The 18,609-nt window shown below is 42.1% G+C and overlaps 1 protein-coding gene and 1 long non-coding RNA gene across 8 annotated transcripts in view; one reads left to right on the top strand and one right to left on the bottom strand.

Annotated features, from left to right (window-relative positions):
- Window positions 1-9,881, top strand: part of LOC308390574 (mediator of RNA polymerase II transcription subunit 13-like) — a 90,867-nt gene extending 80,986 nt beyond the window's left edge. For all 7 annotated transcript variants that reach the window (XM_080872738.1, XM_080872744.1, XM_080872740.1 and 4 more), the window contains 15 exons: window positions 837-1,762; window positions 1,990-2,169; window positions 2,288-2,517; window positions 2,615-2,813; window positions 2,931-3,195; window positions 3,279-3,531; window positions 3,615-3,803; window positions 3,898-4,121; window positions 4,216-4,358; window positions 5,783-5,941; window positions 6,242-6,406; window positions 6,653-6,807; window positions 7,130-7,294; window positions 7,489-7,598; window positions 7,914-9,881. In XM_080872738.1, the coding sequence (XP_080728864.1) occupies window positions 837-1,762; window positions 1,990-2,169; window positions 2,288-2,517; window positions 2,615-2,813; window positions 2,931-3,195; window positions 3,279-3,531; window positions 3,615-3,803; window positions 3,898-4,121; window positions 4,216-4,358; window positions 5,783-5,941; window positions 6,242-6,406; window positions 6,653-6,807; window positions 7,130-7,294; window positions 7,489-7,598; window positions 7,914-8,046 (3,496 nt within the window). In that variant the 3' untranslated portion in view covers window positions 8,047-9,881. The remainder of the gene's footprint in view (window positions 1-836; window positions 1,763-1,989; window positions 2,170-2,287; window positions 2,518-2,614; window positions 2,814-2,930; window positions 3,196-3,278; window positions 3,532-3,614; window positions 3,804-3,897; window positions 4,122-4,215; window positions 4,359-5,782; window positions 5,942-6,241; window positions 6,407-6,652; window positions 6,808-7,129; window positions 7,295-7,488; window positions 7,599-7,913) is intronic.
- LOC308390608 lies at window positions 6,753-17,280 on the bottom strand. Its single transcript, XR_013970465.1, has 3 exons — window positions 17,211-17,280; window positions 10,213-10,326; window positions 6,753-6,860 (listed from the first exon to the last, which is right to left on the bottom strand). It is a non-coding gene; the product is annotated as an uncharacterized lncRNA (long non-coding RNA).
- Window positions 17,281-18,609: the final 1,329 nt, after the last annotated feature.

The raw sequence follows: 18,609 nt of genomic DNA on the forward strand, positions 1-18,609 counted from the left end.
TTAATCCCACCCCTTTGCCATAAATTATCAGTGAATATTTAGTCAGCTTCCTTACTGATATAATTTGTAATAAAAATAGTGAACAGATTTCTGATATACTATATACTATAATATCACATCATGAATTTTTTGTTTGTTTGTTTGTTTTTAAATAGAGACATTCACTTAATTTAAATATTTTCCTTTTCTTTATAGATCGAGAAGATCATATTTTTATAACTCTTTTTGAACAGTTTTATGTTTGGACATTGCTTGTAATTATAAATCACTGTTTAAAATAGTTTAAAGCTTCTGAAATTAAGCTGTCAACAGAATGCAAAGACACAACTGTTTTGACTTTAAGTGTAGAACATCTGTTTACTGTGTTGGAGAGAATTAGGGCCCAGCTTTACTTTCATGTAGTTTTAGCGTGTACCTGTCACTGTAACCTTTAATTACCCAGGTTGGTCATTAATAACACATTCTTATTTGCAATGATGGCCGGGGGGTGGGGATGGGGGAGCCTGGGGAAAATGGGTAGTTTAAAGAAAAGCACACATCCAAAACATCTCAACACTGGTGAAACGCTGCCCCCTGGCGGCAAGGATTTTAATCTACCAAGGATAATTAATGAGTTCATTTTAAAGGTTTTTTTAAGCATGCAGTTCCTGATAGGATGGCTTGTGGGCACTTTTTAGCCTCACTGGAAAGACTGTAGTGCTCTAAGCACGATATCACTTAGTTTTGAGGATTTCCTTTTGTGTTTGGAACAAACTGCACAACCTTTAAGAGATGCTTCCAGACAGTAACGCTAATCTTGTTTGTCTCACTATTTGTTTTTTCGATTCTTTTTCCAGAAATATTCCCAGTGTTCCCCTTGCTGACCAGGACTATGTGCAGATGAGTGGAGCTACTGCCTCTACCAGTACCACTACTGGCATCCTCCCATCTCCTGCCACCCCACGCTTCTCTGTGCCCACCCCAAGAACTCCACGTACACCACGGGGTATTAACACTGCAAGCTCTGGACAGGGTTCAGTAAAGCAGGATGGTACTGAGCTTAGCTCACCAGTTTCCACCCCTTCGACAAGCCTGCCTCTCAGCTCTGTAGAGCCCCTAGCTCGGCCGGGCCCGTCTCTGCCTGAGGCCCACAGCCTGTACACAATCCTCCTCCTCTCAGACTCTGTCCTCAGTGTCTTCAAGGATCGCAACTTTGACAGCTGCTGTATTTGTGCCTGCAACCAGAATGTCAAAGGAGCAGATGTGGGGGTTTATATCCCAGATTCCACTGGTGAAGATCAGTATCGCTGCATGTGTGGCTTCAGCGCCATCGTGAACAGGCGACTGGCCCTCGGAACAGGCCTCTTCCTGGAGGACGAGCTCGACATTTTTGGTCGAACCTCCGAAGTAGGGCGAGCAGCTGAGAGGAGGTTAGCACTTTCCAGACGGGACCCGACTATGGGAGACTCCAAGGCCAAGCGGCCGCAGGATGCAGCGCCTGCCTCTCCTGCGGTCATGGTCCTTTTACAGGAACAGTGCTCCCACCCAATTTCTTCTCTGGCTTCACTTCATTTCCCCCTGAGCTGCTCCTGCCACGGCCGCAAAGGGGCACTGCTCCAGAGCTGGATGTCTGAAAAGCAGTGGGCAGATGGGAGTGATGCCTGTACGGCCTGCTACAATGCTTTGGAGCAGGGACTTCAGTATGTGGATAACCCCACAGGAGGGAAAGTAGATCTATCCGTTGTCAGAAGTACCGCTCTCCACTCCTGGCCTCACACTAATGGTAAGAATTGTAATCTGGCTTCTAAAGAGTGGACTCATATGATAAATAATTATGATAAATCCCTTAAATTAAGATATTTATTATGCATGCTGGGCTGCTTTTATATGTAATCTATGATGTATTTTGTATTTCTTTATGTATTTCTTTGTTTCTTTGGTGTTCAGAATCTTGTTAACGCCTGTGCATCTGTACACTTTCTGTGTGTGTATGTGTGTGTGTCTCGAAAGTGGTGGATATGAGCATGTTGTCGTCACAGGATATGGTGCGTATGCTGCTGTCTTTGCAGCCTTTCCTGCAGGATGCCATCCAGAAAAAGAGAACAGGACGGACCTGGGAAAACATCCAGCATGTTCAGGGTCCGCTCACCTGGCAGCAGTTTCATAAGATGGCCGGGAGAGGTTCTTATGGTGAGTCAGTGCATTCTTTGTGTTTACGTGAACAGCTAGCGCTTTGTGTTGAATTTCACCTGTATATTTTGTGCCATAATATATATCTTAAAGATGTCATAATGTTTTCCTTTCTTAGGTTCAGAGGAGTCTCCGGAGCCCCTGCCCATTCCTACAGTGCTGCTGGGTTATGACCGGGAGCGGGACTTCTTGGCACTGTCCCCGCTGGCGTTGCCTTTCTGGGAGAAGTTGTTGCTGGAACCTTACGGTGGGCAACGAGATGTTGCTTATATGGTGGTTTGTCCCAACAGCCCCTCGCTTTTGTCTGCTGCCCGATCCTTCTTTCTGGAGCTTAGTGCAGTTTATGAGGTAGGAGATTGAACTCCAAGTAAGAGCCACGGTCCGATTTCAACTCATTTGTACATACTTTGAGACTTTCATGTCCTTTTCCCAACTCCTATTCCAGACATGCCGTCTTGGGAAGCACCGTCCGCTGGCCAAGGTGTCCAGAGATGGCATCGTGCGCGTGGGAGAAGATGTGGAGAAAGAAAAGCTGGAGGAGCTGGATGTGGATCAGTGGTTGACTGGACCCTGGGTTGGACAGCAGCACACTGACAACCTCAACAAACTCAAACTTTATGCTTATGCTTGCAAGCAGCAGCTTGGTGAGAATCACTGAACAGAGTAAACGAACTGGATCGCATTAGCTCTGTTTTTGAATCTGTATATTTCTTTATCTTAGGTGAATAAAGATGGGCATGTGTTCTTTTTATCGCTTTCAGGCCCCCAGCTCTCTGCCCTGCCATTGGACAGCAGTCTTCTGTTACCTCCCAAAGCCCAGCCGCCTGTGAACAACACATCCTCAGCTCAGCCTTCTTCTTCCACTCAAGGAGAACAAACTACAGGTGGTGCCAGTTCAGTAAATGCTTCAGCCCCAACTGGAGCAACCGCAGGCCAGACAGAAGAGATCCAAGGAGGAGCCAGTGACTCCAAAGGACCTCCTAGTTCCACCCCACCAGCCAACACACCAGCAGAAAACCCTGAACTGTAAGATTAAGAATGATTTTAACATCTCAGCTGTTCTTCCAGCTTATTTACACTGAAGCTTGTTTCCTCTGCTCTTTTTTCAGCTCTTCCGAGCAGTCTAGAATAGGCATCCCCACTGTGGCTGACTCAGTGGACAGCCATGCCAACCCACCAGCTATTGTTATTTACATAGTGGACGCTTTCCTGAGCTCAAGCGGAGCGAGAAACGATGGAGGGGAGGAGGAAGAAGGTGACGAGGTAGAGTCAAGTAGCATTTGGCTGCTAGGGCTTCTCCGCTGCTACACAGAGATGCTGCAGACACTGCCTGAAACAACAAGACCCGCACTGGTGCTACAGGTAAGAAAATAATTGCGAGGCAGGAAGCAGAATTCACTTTTGATCGCCATCCTCAACATTTCTTTGCGTCATTTATATTTTAGGTGGTGCCGTGCCAGTATCTACTCCAGCCAGCTAGCGGAGAGAGCCATTTGTACCTGCAACACCTGCGCTCCCTGGCCTTCTCTTGTTACTCTCAGTGCAGGCGTCTACTACCCCAGCAAACACATATCAAGTCCTTGACTGGTTTTGGCCCAGTTTCCACTGTCAGTTCGGTACTTAAGAGTCCAGAGGTAAGCATGACAGTTCAATGATATGTTTGGTTTCAGTAACTGTAGTATATATCATAACTTCCCTTTTTAATAAAATCCTAATTGTTTAATGTAGCACCCCAGCCCACTGCAGCTGTACACTCCACCATTTGTGCTCGGTCCAAGCCGTCCCAAGCAGCCAGAACCAGGAGAAATATGGGCAGAGCTGCCTCCCAAATACAACGTGCTCTTTGTAGGATACTGCCTGTCACATGACCAGCGTTGGCTGCTTGTTTCCTGCACTGACCAGCAAGGAGAGCTCTTAGAGACTTGTATCATCAACATTGATGTGCCGAACAGGTGAGAAACGGTTTCAGTGAAAGGCCTGTCCTGTCATAGCGTTTGGTGTGACATGGCGGTTTCTAGCTTTTTTCATGATTTCTTCTCACTTCAGAGCCCGCCGTCCTAAGGCGTCAGCTAGGAAGATGGGACTACAGAAGCTGTGGGAGTGGTGCATTGGCATCATTCAGATGACATCGCTGCCATGGAGGATTGTTATTGGTCGATTAGGCCGACTAGGCCACGGGGAGCTTAAAGGTGAGTGACACAACTCATTTTCAGTTCTTTCTGATAGGTTTTAAGCAGAGGAAGTGTGCAGTAGAATAGTTTTTTCTTGCAAAATAGCAGTAAAAAGTCTTGAGGGTTAATTTAGGGTATAACTGACCTTTACTCTTCATACTGCACATCTATCAATATTACAGTGCTGAAAAAATGAAATTGATCATTAGAAAACACATCAGATCTCAATGAGAGAAAATATCTATTTGTAATATCTATAATGATACGGACTGGGCAATGTGTTAGGAATGAAAAGATGTTCAAGGCCTCCACAATCCAGACCTGGACCAGGACATCACTGAGCTCTGGTCATGCTGAATGATGTTGTAGTCAGCCCAATGTTTCACATCTGTCACATGTGCTCAGGGTAAACCTGCTCTCTCTGGAAAGCACAGGGTGCCAGTGGTGTACCTGCCAGTTCTGGTACTCTATGGGAAATGCCAATCATGCCCCACGGGGAAGTGAGCACGGGCCCACTAGAGAACGTCAGGCCCTCAGGCCATCCTCAGGAAGTCTGTTTCTGATTGTTTGATCAGAGGCGTTCATATCAATGGTCTGCTGGAGGTCATTCTGTAGGGCTCTGGCTCTGGCACTGCTAATCCTGTTCCTCCTTGCACAAATTAGTAGATACCAGTACTGCTGATGGGTAAAGGACCTTCTACGACCCTGTCCAAATCTTCTAGAGTAACTTCCTTTCTCCCGGAATCTCCTCCATGCTCCTGGGACTATGTTGGGAGACACAACTGGAGAAGTTAGCGTACCTATGCGAAGTCTGTAGGGTCCACGTATCACCTCATGCCACCAGTTGTGACACTGACCCTACCCTAATGCTAAAATAGTGAAAAAAAAGAAAAGATGAGGCTCCAAAAAGGCCTTCTCCTGTAAAACCATTCCTGTTTTAGGGATTGTCTCATTGTTGCCCCTCTAGTGCGCCTGTTCTTAACTTCATTAACAGCAAATCAGCTGAAACTGATCAACAACCCCCTCTGCTACTTAACCACATAAGTATCCCAGAAGTTTAACTAATGCGATGCTATACTCTGAATGAAAAGTGTTTAATTTTTTGAGCTCCATATAATCCACTGAAAGGACACTGGGACTCACTGGACTTGCTCAGTTTCTGGCTTTAAGCAAAGACAACTGGGCCATTCAGTCAGCAGACTTCTCTGACGAACTCTTCTTTTATTCTTTTATCGTAATTTAATTTTCTGACCTTTTGAATGGAGAGTTTCGTGTTACCCACCTGTACTGATTACAGATGTAGTCATAGACTGGTGCACAAACACACGCACACACATAGACACACGTTTTATAATGGAAAGACATTTCATAACTTGCTCTCTCTTAAAACCTTGGCTTTTCTTGCTACATCTCTATATCCCCTACTTTATCTCTCTTACTAGACTGGAGTTCACTCCTTGGGGAGCACTCCCTCCACTCAATAGGACGCCAGCTGAGGGAGGCGTGCCGCATGTGTGGGATCTCAGCTGCTGACTCTCCAACAATCCTCAGCGCCTGCCTGGTCGCCTTGGAGCCACAGGGCTCCTTCGTGGTCATGCCTGGTAAGTAGCTCACCCACTTTAGCAGTTAGCATAATAAATTATGAGTTTAGCTGTCATGTTTATGGCTGTGGCACTAATAATAGCGCATACTTGAGCGTTCAGACGTCACAACAGTCAGAGTAACAGATTAATAACAGAAATTTTTTTGCACCAGTGTGCAAATAAGAAAAAGTGTACATAAACAAATGTTTGTATTCAGCTATAATAAATAATTAAACATGTGCTGACCACTTTAGTTCAATAGCTAATAAATACAGTTTTCCCCTCACCTTTTGTGTGTTTCTGTTTATGCGGATCCAGATGCGGTTACCATGGGCTCTGTGTTTGGCCGCAGCACTGCTTTGAACTTGCAGACCTCGCAGCTAAACACACCTCAGGATGCTTCCTGTACACACATTCTAGTCTTTCCAACTTCTTCAACTACCCAGCTGGCGTCCAGCTCCTACCAGACAGAAGACAATAATGGTAACGCCACCCAGGATAGCAGTTATGCTAAAGTAATAAGATTATTTAGTAGTAGACCTTGAACAGTTGGATAAATACGATGGTGCTTTTTTGTACCAACAGGTGGCGTCCTTGTGCTTTGAAAGTCACATTGAAAATAGTTTTCAGATATGTGCTGCTGTGTGCTTTGAGTAGGCTTTTAATGACCACAGATAGTTGCTGTTGTTGATGAGTAAAGCATGCATTTACTTTACTTTTTCTCCTCAGATGACATGTTTGATCTTCCCTTTCCTGATGAACTGGAGAATGACATTGGCATTGGCATAATGCTGAACCTCCACTCTTCACCCAACACCTCTCCCGTGCCCTCGCCTGGGTCTCCATCTGGGATGGGAATGGGATCCCATTTCCAGCACACCAGGGTGAGTCAGGGTTCAGTGGAAAGAGGGTGCACAGGCTTGAAACAAGTGGCACCCTGTAACAAAAGAAAAAGAGCGACTGTCGTATATTTTAAAATGTAAATGAGCTATGTTTACACATAACCGTTTTATTTCGGTTGAAAAATGAAGAGTTGCCTGTCATAAAATGCTAACGTACGCATTTCTGTTTAAGGAAGACAGCCCACAGCTGTCAGTGCACATGCTCAGAAATATAGCCTGTTGACAGATGAATAAATTGTACAGGTCATGACCCCAGATTGCAATGAAGGTAATATTTATTTGCTGGCATTCTCTCTGTCTGCAGAGCCAGGGAGAGCGCTTGCTGTCAAGGGACAATCCCCCGGAGGAGCTAAAGCAGCAGCCGCTGGCTCTGGGCTACTACGTCTCCACTGCACAGGCGAACGGACTTCCTCACTGGTTCTGGGCCTCTTGCCCGCAGGCTGAGAAACAGTGTCCGCTTTTCCTCAAGGTACCCACAACAATGCAAGTGTGGCTGAGAATGAATGTAAAGCTTTCAGGATTGGAGACAGAGGGAGAAACTCAGAGAGACACAAACCTCAAATTTATTGATTTGTTTATAGATCTGTTTATAAAATCTTCAGGTAAACTTCGAAAGCAGTCAAGCTTCAGTACTTTAAACTGCTTTGTGTTTCTTGCCCGCAGGCCTCTCTCCACCACCATATCTCCATAACACAGTCAGATGAGAACGTGTCAGAGAAGACTAAGAGGGCCCCACACCCCTTGGATTCAAAGACCACTTCTGACGTGCTCAGGTAACTTCATTATGTGCATTAAATGCTAATGAAATTGACAAGCGTGCTAAATGTATATGTTTCATATTAGCACCAACAATTCAGATGAAGGAAGCTGCATAAAGCCTGAAAATATGAAGCCTTCTTCTTATAGTTCTTGAAAAGTTCATAATTATCACCTTGATAATTATGCAGATGTTTGCATATTTTTGTCAGTGTGAAGAATGAGTTCAGAATTAGATGTGATCTCATAGAAAAAGCAGCAGTTACATTTTTTCCTCTTCAACAGTTTTCACCTAGCGCCTTGATAAAACTGTGTATATTTTCCACTCATAGGTTTGTGCTGGAGCAGTACAATGCCCTCTCTTGGCTGACGTGTACCCCTGCCACTCAAGATCGCCAATCCTGCCTGCCCGTCCACCTGGCCATACTAGTCCAGATGTACAATGCCATCCTAAACATGCTTTAGCTTTTGTGAGACTTCCAGGACAGCAGTCAAGGGCCGAGGGTTAGCTTAATTTCTCCTGTGCCTACACCTCTTTCCGACCACCAGAGGGCACCAGAGCTCCTCTGTTCTATTAGGTAGACATGGATTGATGGCAAATAAAGGACAGGACAAGCCAGACAATCCCATTCCTGGAATGTAACGAATAAAAGAAGAGCGAAATGTTTTCAACAGCAACGTCACTCAGCTGCGACGCAGTGGAAAGCCAGTGCAGGGTGTACCTTCAGAAATGGGTCTGTGAACATTTCGGGGAACACGGACAGATCCATCCCAACTATGCCTATCCAAGAAAAAAACTAAAAACAAACCATTATATCCCACATGGGCAGCATCTCTTTGTGTGTTTTGAAGCATCTGTGGACGACATTTACAGAGAAGCTCCGTACGGTTCTTTTTTAAACACCCTCAACTGTCAAAAGGGACTTCTGTGCAGGGTCACATGACTCCACATGGCGTGTTTTACAACCAGCAGAGTGACGTGAGATCACAAGCGCGTGTCTTTGTTACATCAAAGGTGTTTTTACATTTTTTGTATAGAACTGAGCTCCTTGTGTCTCTCGGTTGCTGGTTGGTTACAGAAACTTTTACCTTCACTCTGAGAGGAGCAACTCCCACTCGCTCCAGAAGGGGGGACTATTTGATAATGGCACTTTTTTCCCCCTCGTACCTTCCAAAGTGTTGTAGATATGAACACGATGGAAAATATTTGTACAGTTGAGTAACATGTGTTGTTTATAATGTATGGCATACATTTACAAAGAATCGAGACTTATTTTTAATATTTAAAACGAGAAAATGAGAAACTTAAACAAGGCCTTTTTGTTCCCATTCGACCATTAATCGTCTTGGGATCTGAAATAAAAATTTGTCATTTTAATGCAGTTGTAAAGACGCCATATTTATACAAATTATATCATGTCATAGAATTTGATATACATATATATATACATATATATATATATATCTATATATATGTGTGTACATACATAAATATATATTACCTCTTTCAAGCAGGCACTTAATGTTACTGGGGATGGGCACAGTCTGAGCATTTATTAAAGATGCATTTTAGTTTCTTTTTGTTTTCTACAGATGCTGAACATTTTAACTTTTTATTTAAGTTAAATTAAATTCACGCAGGAGATACGCTATGAACTATATATTTATAAAGTGTTCCTATTCTCCTAACAAAAACTTGAAATAGGCAATAAAATCCACGGTATTGCGAGATTATGAAACATTTCCGAATGATGCTTTACTTTATTGGCTCTCCTAAATGATGTCAAGAAAACCATTAGAAAGGCCCGTCTCTCTCCAGCTTCCCTCAGTCTGCTCTTTGTTAGATTCCTAGCATGTTTGTATATACACTTTTCAGATGTGCTTTTTGGAGTTTCTTAAAGTTGTACATTTAATGCTGGTTGGTTTACTTTCACTTAATTCATATCAAAGTATTTTTTTTCCCTTTGAGCTTTTTTTTTTGATATACAGTATACAGTGCAAAACTCATTTAATTACAGCCAAGAGGTTAAATTGCCAAGTAAGTATACACAAATGTACAAAGGCAAGTTTGCAGAAATTTGTTACATCTGTCATCACTTTGAATATCAAACAGATCCACTTTGGTGGGAGAGATCTGTTACTTTTACACTCTTTTTTTTAGTAAATTATTAAAACTCTTGCAAATGAAGTTGTGTTCAGTGTCCTTTAATACCAAATAATGCAAACTATTGACTTTTTGTCATGTTTTTGAACATTATTCCATACTATTCACACATTCTTGGGTTATCCAGTTTATGGTTAAATGTAAACAAGTCCTGCATCTAAGTAAAGTTGTGTTGTTTCACGTTATGCTACTGTTTTTTATTCTACTGGTGATATTTAGCGAGGCTTTTCACTAGGCACACCCTTTTTTCTTCAGAACTACCTTCATTCTTTGTGGACTAGATTCAACAAGGTGCTGGAAATATTTCTGAGATTTTGGCCCATGTTAACATGATAGCATCACACAGCTGTTAAAGAAACCAGTAAGGGATGGACATGGTCAGCAACAGTACTCAGGTACACAAGGATGTATTAAGCGCCCCAACATGTGCCAATAATTGCAGAGCCAAATCTGCTATGATATACAACCTTGTCCATGCATCCGTCTTCTTCTCATCCAATTCGGGGTTGTGGGAGGCTGGAGCCTATCTGGGAGGCAGGATACACCCTGGACAGGTTGCCAAACTGTTGCGCGGCTACAATCTGAATTCATAATGCAAAATTCAATGGCAGAGTTTCAAAAAGTCATGTTACAGGCTGACTCACAGTTGCACTTGCTGAATATACTTCTAAATTATTTAATGTGAATGGCTGATGACTATGTCTGCTTCATTTACTTGACAGGGTACTTTAATCATGCTTAGTTTAATTCAAATGCACATGTGCACAGAATGTATCAAAAGAAAAAAAAGGCAAGCAGTGGATTCAGGATTCACCATTTACAGTAACTAATTGGTAAAGGAAGTGTGACTCTGACTAGGATATACATTGATTCAAAACCTTTTTTGAATCAATGTATATCCTAAATGCTGGCTGTAGGTCTGTGTAGTGCAACAGCTCAAACGTGAAATGGTGTAAACAGTGTGTGCACAGTAAGAGCAATCATAATTTGACAGCGTCATATAACAAGCTGTGAGACAAGGGCGATAAGCCTTTTATTGCGCTGCTGACAAGAGGTGTGAATCATTGTTTTTCAGCATCCGTCTTTCACAACACCCAAGGATTATCTAAGGCTGCGCAATGACAACAAGCTCTCCAGGCTCTTTGGAAATAAAACTGAACGTGGAAATAAGATTACAAGTAACCTTTGAAGAAAGCGACGTTTACTGACTGGTTCATTAGAGCAAATGACAACAACACACGGTTCAGTGCTGACTGACTATCACGCACGATCTGCCCTTCCTGTTCAACAAGACGGTCGAGTTTTATAGTGTGTATTCAGCTCACACCTGCAAACACAATTGCTGATTAAATTCCTTTTGTAAAAGGAATTAACGTCAATATGATTTTGTCACATTACAGAAGTGCTTTTTCTGCACGTCAACTGTCATGCGTCAGTGTTACTCAAAAACAAAAATGAACTGACGAAGGAAATGTCACTGTAGCGTGACTCGAGGTGTGTCATATTAGACTTGCTAATGCGGCTGTAAACTGCTGAAAGTTGCTGTTGAAACCTGCAGGTTTGATGCTTTCTTTTTAAAGTTACATTATGAAAATAGTGAAAAATGCAGGATTGTGGGAGAGTTGGCTGCCTGTAAAGGTGCATGTGTGCATGTGTGTGTTGGGAAGGCTGTATGAAAAACAGTAAATACATTTCCAGACAAGGATTTTTAAATTAGCTCATTGGATACATGTAATGATTCTAAAGGCTGTCCTCTCAAAGGGAGGTAAGAGCTCTGCTTTTTATGTATGATCTAGAAGAGAGAATATGTGCCAGCAAGAGAGAAAAAGAGATTGTGAAAGAGGTTGTATTTGACTGTCAGGGTCACATAATATTGCTAAGTAAAAAAAAAAATTGCATTTCAAAAGAAGCTAGAAAAGCATAGTGGACAACAAAACTAGAAAAAAAAAGTCTCTCTTTGAGGAACTGGGCAGCTCGAGGACATTGTGAATGAAAAAGAGCGAGTAGTTGAAAAGTAAAAGCCACTGAAGAGTCACTTGTCGTGGTGGGGCTGTGTAATGGCCATGACAACTGGAGGAAGTGGACTCTTAATTGACTGCAATGTGTTTTCCACAGATGGCCTATTAGGCCATGGCCATTCACCTGTTATCTGGCTTTCCAAGTGCCTTTTTGCAGCCAAATGGCCTACACACTGGACAAAGGAGGCCAGGGTCTGGTTTGACATAACATTAGTGCTACACAATTAGAAGTCAATTACATTTTATGTCAACAGTGCACCACATGACATCACAAGGTTGCTTAATAAAGATCTATTGTGGCTTGTCGTCATGAAACAGGATGCAGAAATAGCATTTTTAATTTGTATTTATTCCCTTTTTTACTGAATACTAACAGACATTAAAACATGTTTGGGGTATTACAAAATCTGCAGTTCCACAAATCGACAGATAAAGCTATGTGTTAAGAACGACACATACATGACTTTATTTGCAGCAAGTTATAGCAGCAGATAGGTGCTTGCAACCAGTTCCATTATATGAAAGCTCAATAAAAGAGTTCACAAAGGTAAAGCTGCTGGCTGACTCACAGTGTGCTAGCTGAAAATACTACTAATGTGAGTAGTTCATGTGATGAGCAAAAAATTGGGTGCAATTTAAAGTTCACCAGAATGACTGATCATTATGTCTACTGCAGCTACTTTGCAGAGCACTGTTATTGCACTTAGAGCAATTCAAACGTTCCTGCAAATGTGTGTTTTAACAAAAAATTGACCATTCTGTTTCCCAGTGCTAAGAAAAAAAGCACAAAAAGTGCAGAGGTGCACAGAGGGGCCAGTGCTACAGCCAGCCTGTCACTGGAGATGACCCGTGAGAGTGCAGGGCACAGCCATGTGCTGTTTTGACACGCTCGCTCTTTTCAAAGTGGAGGCAGCTGGCGGCTGTATCTTCACGCAGCTTTGTAGTTGCTACTTACACTGCTGATCTTCCTATGGTTGATGAAACAAATGCAAACACACACGCACGCACATGCGCACACACTCCTTGGATACCTTATTGGTCTGTCTGGTGTCTGTCATGGCGGTAGTCCTGTGGGGTTGGACAACGTGGTAGGTCTTATGTCCGCCTGGCTTTTAATATGCCCACCAGGTCATGGAGGGTTCAGAGCACTACACGGCTTGTGGGTGGTACAGGTCAGGATCACAACCATCCAACGTGAGGATAATGAGCACTGATACGATCTCTATGGATGCTTTTCACCAAAAGTTCCAGGAATGTTAACTTTCCGAGAACTATTCATCATTATCCTGCTGGCGTGTGTGAAGGTTTGCTCGGTTATTGATGATGAGATTAAACGACTGAATCTGCTGATGTATCAAAAGTGAGACTTTCTCAAATACTGCTTTTTGATGGATAAGTGCAAAAGCTACCAACCTCATAAAGCACTCTCTGAGGATGGGCTTATTGGGAGTTCCTGAATAGGTTTATTAAAGTCAAATCTTTACTGTTCTGTTGACATCGATCCTACACGAGCTATAGATCATCATCAACTTACAGTACATACAGCTGATGAATTTTATTTTAGTTTTTGAGGTTACGTTGCTTCATAAACTGTTAACATCAGAAAAAATGCAATGAAGGTGAGAACACATAGCAGGTTTTTAAATGTTTTTTATTTTGACCTGACACCTCTGCTGTCTATCAATAGTTCATTATAATGGGGAAGGCTTTTTTTTTGAAAAGCTCTGTTGCTCTTTACTAGATCATAAGCATTCATTTTAATTAGTGCCCTCACTTTTTCTTTCTCCCGTGCTCGGCCAGCTCCAGCCAAGCATATTGTCAGCCATTTTCCAGATGGCTCCAAGGAAATGCAGCTTTTGGCGCAGCTCACACTCATCGAAGAGCCATCAACAGCTTTTGTTTATGGGGTCCCCGCTGAAGCGACAGAACATCTGCCAACTCAGTACGGCAGCCTCTTTGGAAACATCTGATTTTGTCTGAATTTGCTTTCCATCTCCAGACTTTCCATTTGCATAAATAGTTTTTATTAAAAAGAGGCCACAAAACGAGCACACAGAGTTTGCAATTTCCCTTTCTGTAAATCTCTCACTGCAGGACATTACATCCTTCAAGCCGAAGGAGAACGCCACTTAACACTTTAGCCAATCTAAACAGAGGAAGATAAAAGCTCTGCGGACTTCAAAGCAGTCCATGTGTGCGCCCCCTCTTACACACATCAAAACACTAGAGAGGACACAATCTGTCATTTATGTCAGGCATAAAAGTTTGAAGGACATTAATCCACTTGCAACTGCGTGCCACAAACAATCCAAGAAAGCTGAGGGAGGGGCATGTAGCCTTAGGAGAAAACTGAGGATAAGGACTGTGCACTAAAGATTTGTGAGTGCAGAAAAATGGCAAGTGGGATTAAAGAAACCACAGATAGCCAGTAAGGAAAAGATGAACTCATTGTTATTATAATATTATTATATATATATTATAACTCATAATTAGCAATGTTGACAGGTCAAACAAAAATTGAAATTGACATTCTGCATATTTGGAAACAAAATATCAATTAAAGACACTCGATGTTGCAATAATTAAATGAGAACAGCCATTAAGCAAGATTATGCAATATAAAAGATAAAGACTGCCTATATGTACCTGCAGCTGAGGAGTCATTGGTTATTCACAGGTTATAATCAGTAATTGCAGGAAAGGGTGCACGGCCTTTTTCGTCCCTTTTTTTGGTGGTTATTTATTGGTTACAATATCAAAACTAACGCAGCTGTTGGCTGACAGATGTCAGAGTGACAGCTATGAGAGTTTGCGTGGGCGTGCGACTTTTGCGTGTTTGGCTGAAACATTTGGCATTGTCACATTTTCCACACAAGTCTGACAGTCACTGATGATAAACTGTAATCTTGTAACAGATGTTTGTCATCAGTCATCACATCACAGAAAGCACTGCTGTTACTAATTTTTTTTCAGTTACTGACTGATAGTAGAACATTTCTCGAATGCTTTCATGATTTTTTTTCTTTTACAAAATCTTTTTCTGCACAAAAGGACACAGTGCGTCTGGCTGATTCCTAAAACCAATAAGCCATCGGACACTTCAACCTCCACTTGGCATGGCGATGAGGCCCTATCAACGCCTCTGAGATGTAAAACTCAGGCTCATTGTTTCATTATTTCATTAATTATTTTACCTAATTATTAAGAGGAGGTTCCACTCAGCAGCTGCTATTGGCTGAGACATGTTTGAAGCTGCTGTAAACACGCAACAACGGCACACCTGGGACTGAATCACAGTGAATTTCAATGTTAGGTACGCTGATGGAAAACTGCCACTCACGCTGGTAATTATACACTCCTGTTTTGCCTAGCAACTGCAGTGTTTTCTTTAGCGACAGCCTGCATTGCTGCTGGTTGTAGAGTATCGTGCTTTTTAATCATTATTTAGTTAAATACAGTACAATGATGTAACCTTTAATTGGATGGTAAAGGAACCGCTCTTTATTCAACCAAAGCTAAGACGTGCATTATTAGTTTTTGCATTTGTAAGTGGCACACACGAGCAATATGTTTTATTGTGTTTTAATACATTCAGAGCTATTTTATCTGTATTTGTTAGAGCATGTGGATTAGACTGCTCGCAAAATGCCACATCTGCAACCGAGACATCCGTTTGAAATTGTGTGTGTGTTTAATATGTGGAGCAGTCGGACGATGTGATGGGACTTGTCTAGAAGGCACAACCAGCATGATTTGAAGCAGTGATGAAAGGTAAAGGTGTTCAAACCTCTTTCATTGCTAATGCAATGTCCTCTGTGCCCACAAGGGAGAGTTGTTAGTCAAGAGATCACAACTCATGCATTTGCACAAAACATGTCCTGTGTGGCACAAAATATGTCCTCTATGACACCTCCCGTCATCAAGAAGCATTTAGGATACGCAGATGACAAGCAGAGACATAACTATGCGTGCAAGAAAACACATAAGAACAGACAAAGTTATTGGAGTTAAGAACAAATCACGATACAGACGGTGATGAAGACTATTGTATTTAAGGACAAACACATGCAAGCAAACAGCAAATGACGCTGAACCAGTTCTGTGTCATTACACACTGATCTGAGTACACACGCATGCCAAAACAAAATCCTTTGAATCCTTTATTCAGATCCAAACGTTGTTGATTTATAGGTGCACTAACACTCCCTGTGTAAATGGAAGATTCCATGATTAGTAGAAATGATTTCATCCTATGACCTTTTGTCTTTATGTATGCAACCATATTTCTAGGAAAACATAAATACAGCATAATTTGCAAGTTTGGTTTAGATCAGACTAAATGCAAACATTCTTCTTTTAGAGGATCTGGGCTGGATTATCTGATGGGCATGCTGGGTATGTGTCCAGGGGATCACCACAGTTGTAGACTGTGGCAAGATCAAAACCATAAATAAATAAATAAACTTACTAAAATTTTATTCTCTTATGTATGTATGTATATCTTTTCTATCGGCAGAATGCAGTGGTCCTTTTTCCACCAAAAAATGGATGTGCCACTTTCATGAAAATGGCCATTTTTGCCCTGCAGTTAAAGGACTCCTGCAGCTCACAACTGAAAAGGGAGGTAACCAGGAGAATTTTCTAGGGAATATTTCCTGAAATACATCTTATTTTTCATATTTCATAAAAAAAACCCCTGTATTCTTTTTGTCACATCCCAAAAGTGTGCTTTTCCCCCAAAAAGCTCTGAGCTTTACTTTATCATTAATCATTGTTTTTAGCACTCATCTGGCAGCAGGACTGTGCACAAGTGTAACAGATAGAGCAAAGTGTTCCTGGCAAGTGGTGCCGAACGGAAGTAAAGGAGGAGGTCATCAGGGTGACAACCAGACAGAGAGGCAGGGAGGAGACAACAACAGGTGTGTGTGTGTAAAGACAATAAAATTAAATGCAGTATTATCCTGTTAAAAATGTGAAAAAGCTCTGCTTGCTCAACTTTCCATTTCATATCAGACACATTTGAAAGATTTTAGTGAAACAGTTCACTCTGAAAGTTACTTTTCTTTTTCCAGTAAGCCACAGCGCTCTCTATTGAAAACTCTTCTCTGTACATGTACAGTATCCACATGTTTCTGTATGATATGTCTAACTATTGAAGAAATGAAAGGGCCCAACTTACACAAACTGGTTAGAGGCCACCGGATATTTGTACCCAGGGGTCTGTAACTTGATAATCCGGGCACGTGGATGATGGTTACACAAAACTATCGGCTATTAATATTTATTGTGATGTTTATCTCATGGTGATTTTTATCCTTTAAACCCAAAACAATGTAAGTAAAAAGAAACATCCTCTCTCTCTCCATTACTCCCTGTCTCCCAAAAGCAAGAGAGTGGGATAAAATCAAGTGCCAAATAAATAAAAAGGTCTTGCCAGAGGCACTTACACTGCAATCTTCTGGAAATCATGTCTTAGCTCAGCTAGTCCACTCAAGTCATATAGGAGAATGGGCTGCGAATCAAAGCCAGAACTGCAAAGCCCTGCAGTCATTTGAAAGATAGGGAGTGAGGAAGACATAATAATGATCCATTAGCTTTCTCTCTTTGCATTTTCTTAAGATCTGCCTCTTATGGTAAGATAAATCAGCTTACTAGCATGACTGAAACAGAGTCTATAAGCACGCATTCCCACTTCCCTCCTTTTCAGTTTCCTTTTGTTATTCATGTAGAGGATTCACAGTCGCATGTAAATCAACACTATTATGGTGGAGAAATTTCATGAAACACTCTTAGATCCAATATTGTGCCTGGTCGCCTTGATGATCACAACAACGGCATGCTGTCAAGGAGCAGAGTCCTTCCCTGTGCCATGAGCCCTGTATGTGGTGATTATAATTACAATAACAATGTCAATATTCATCCTTTCAAAACAAAAGCTCATTGGCATGGTGTCAGTAACAGAAAGAGCTGATCCCCTCTCTGGCACTTAATAGTTTCTCTCTTGCTTTTTGTCTTGGTTTATGGTTTTTCTGGTTCTAATTTAGCCATCCTAATCACAAAAACATCAGCACGCTGCTGCTGGAGACTAAACCAAGAGGTGAAACGTGCCCCTAAAAATTCCATCTTCGCTCAAGTGGACCAACACAACAAGTAACATGGAGTAGACAGAGGCAGACTTCTCAGCTGCCAGATCAAATGGCAGCATTATTGGAGACAGACTGCAAACAGCTCTGCAGATCCCGGTTTTGTTGTGGTCGTCCCAGTAAGCACGCAAGCTGAAGTGCGCCTCATTCTTTGTGTTCCAACTTTAGGTGAACACATACATGCTTATCCTCTGACTTTTCACTCTTTACAGAAACATTTAGCTGTGTTGGGTCTCTTCATTTATTTTTTTCTTCTTCTTCTTCATTTTTTTTTTTGTTTTTGTTTTGTTTTTACAGTCCACGTATGAGGAAGAGTTGAATTGTGTAGGGTTGGAACATATCTCGGGGCATTCAGTTGAATGATTGCTGTCTACATATTCTCTGCCATTTCATTCCCCATCTTCTGGAAGCTGGCAGCCCCTCGGACTGCACATAATTTGAATCATGAGTCTCTATTTCTACGCAGCAGATGTTTCCCCATGTCAGCAGGCCTCCTGACAAAGCAAGATGGAGAACCCGCCTCTTTTAAAGTGTTGCACATGAGTCCCCCCTTCTCCCCTTTCTGTCGCTCTGCCCACACGAACCTTTGTGATCCCATGGGATACTGTCCCATGTCCTATCCTGATAGTGGGTAAGCATATTTTAATCAATGCCTGCGTTTGCACAGAAGTATGCAGGAGTGACACACAGGAACACAAAGACA

This window comes from Rhamphochromis sp. 'chilingali' (assembly GCF_963969265.1).
Source record: "Rhamphochromis sp. 'chilingali' genome assembly, chromosome: 2".
Classification (NCBI taxonomy): Eukaryota; Metazoa; Chordata; class Actinopteri; order Cichliformes; family Cichlidae; genus Rhamphochromis; species Rhamphochromis sp. 'chilingali'.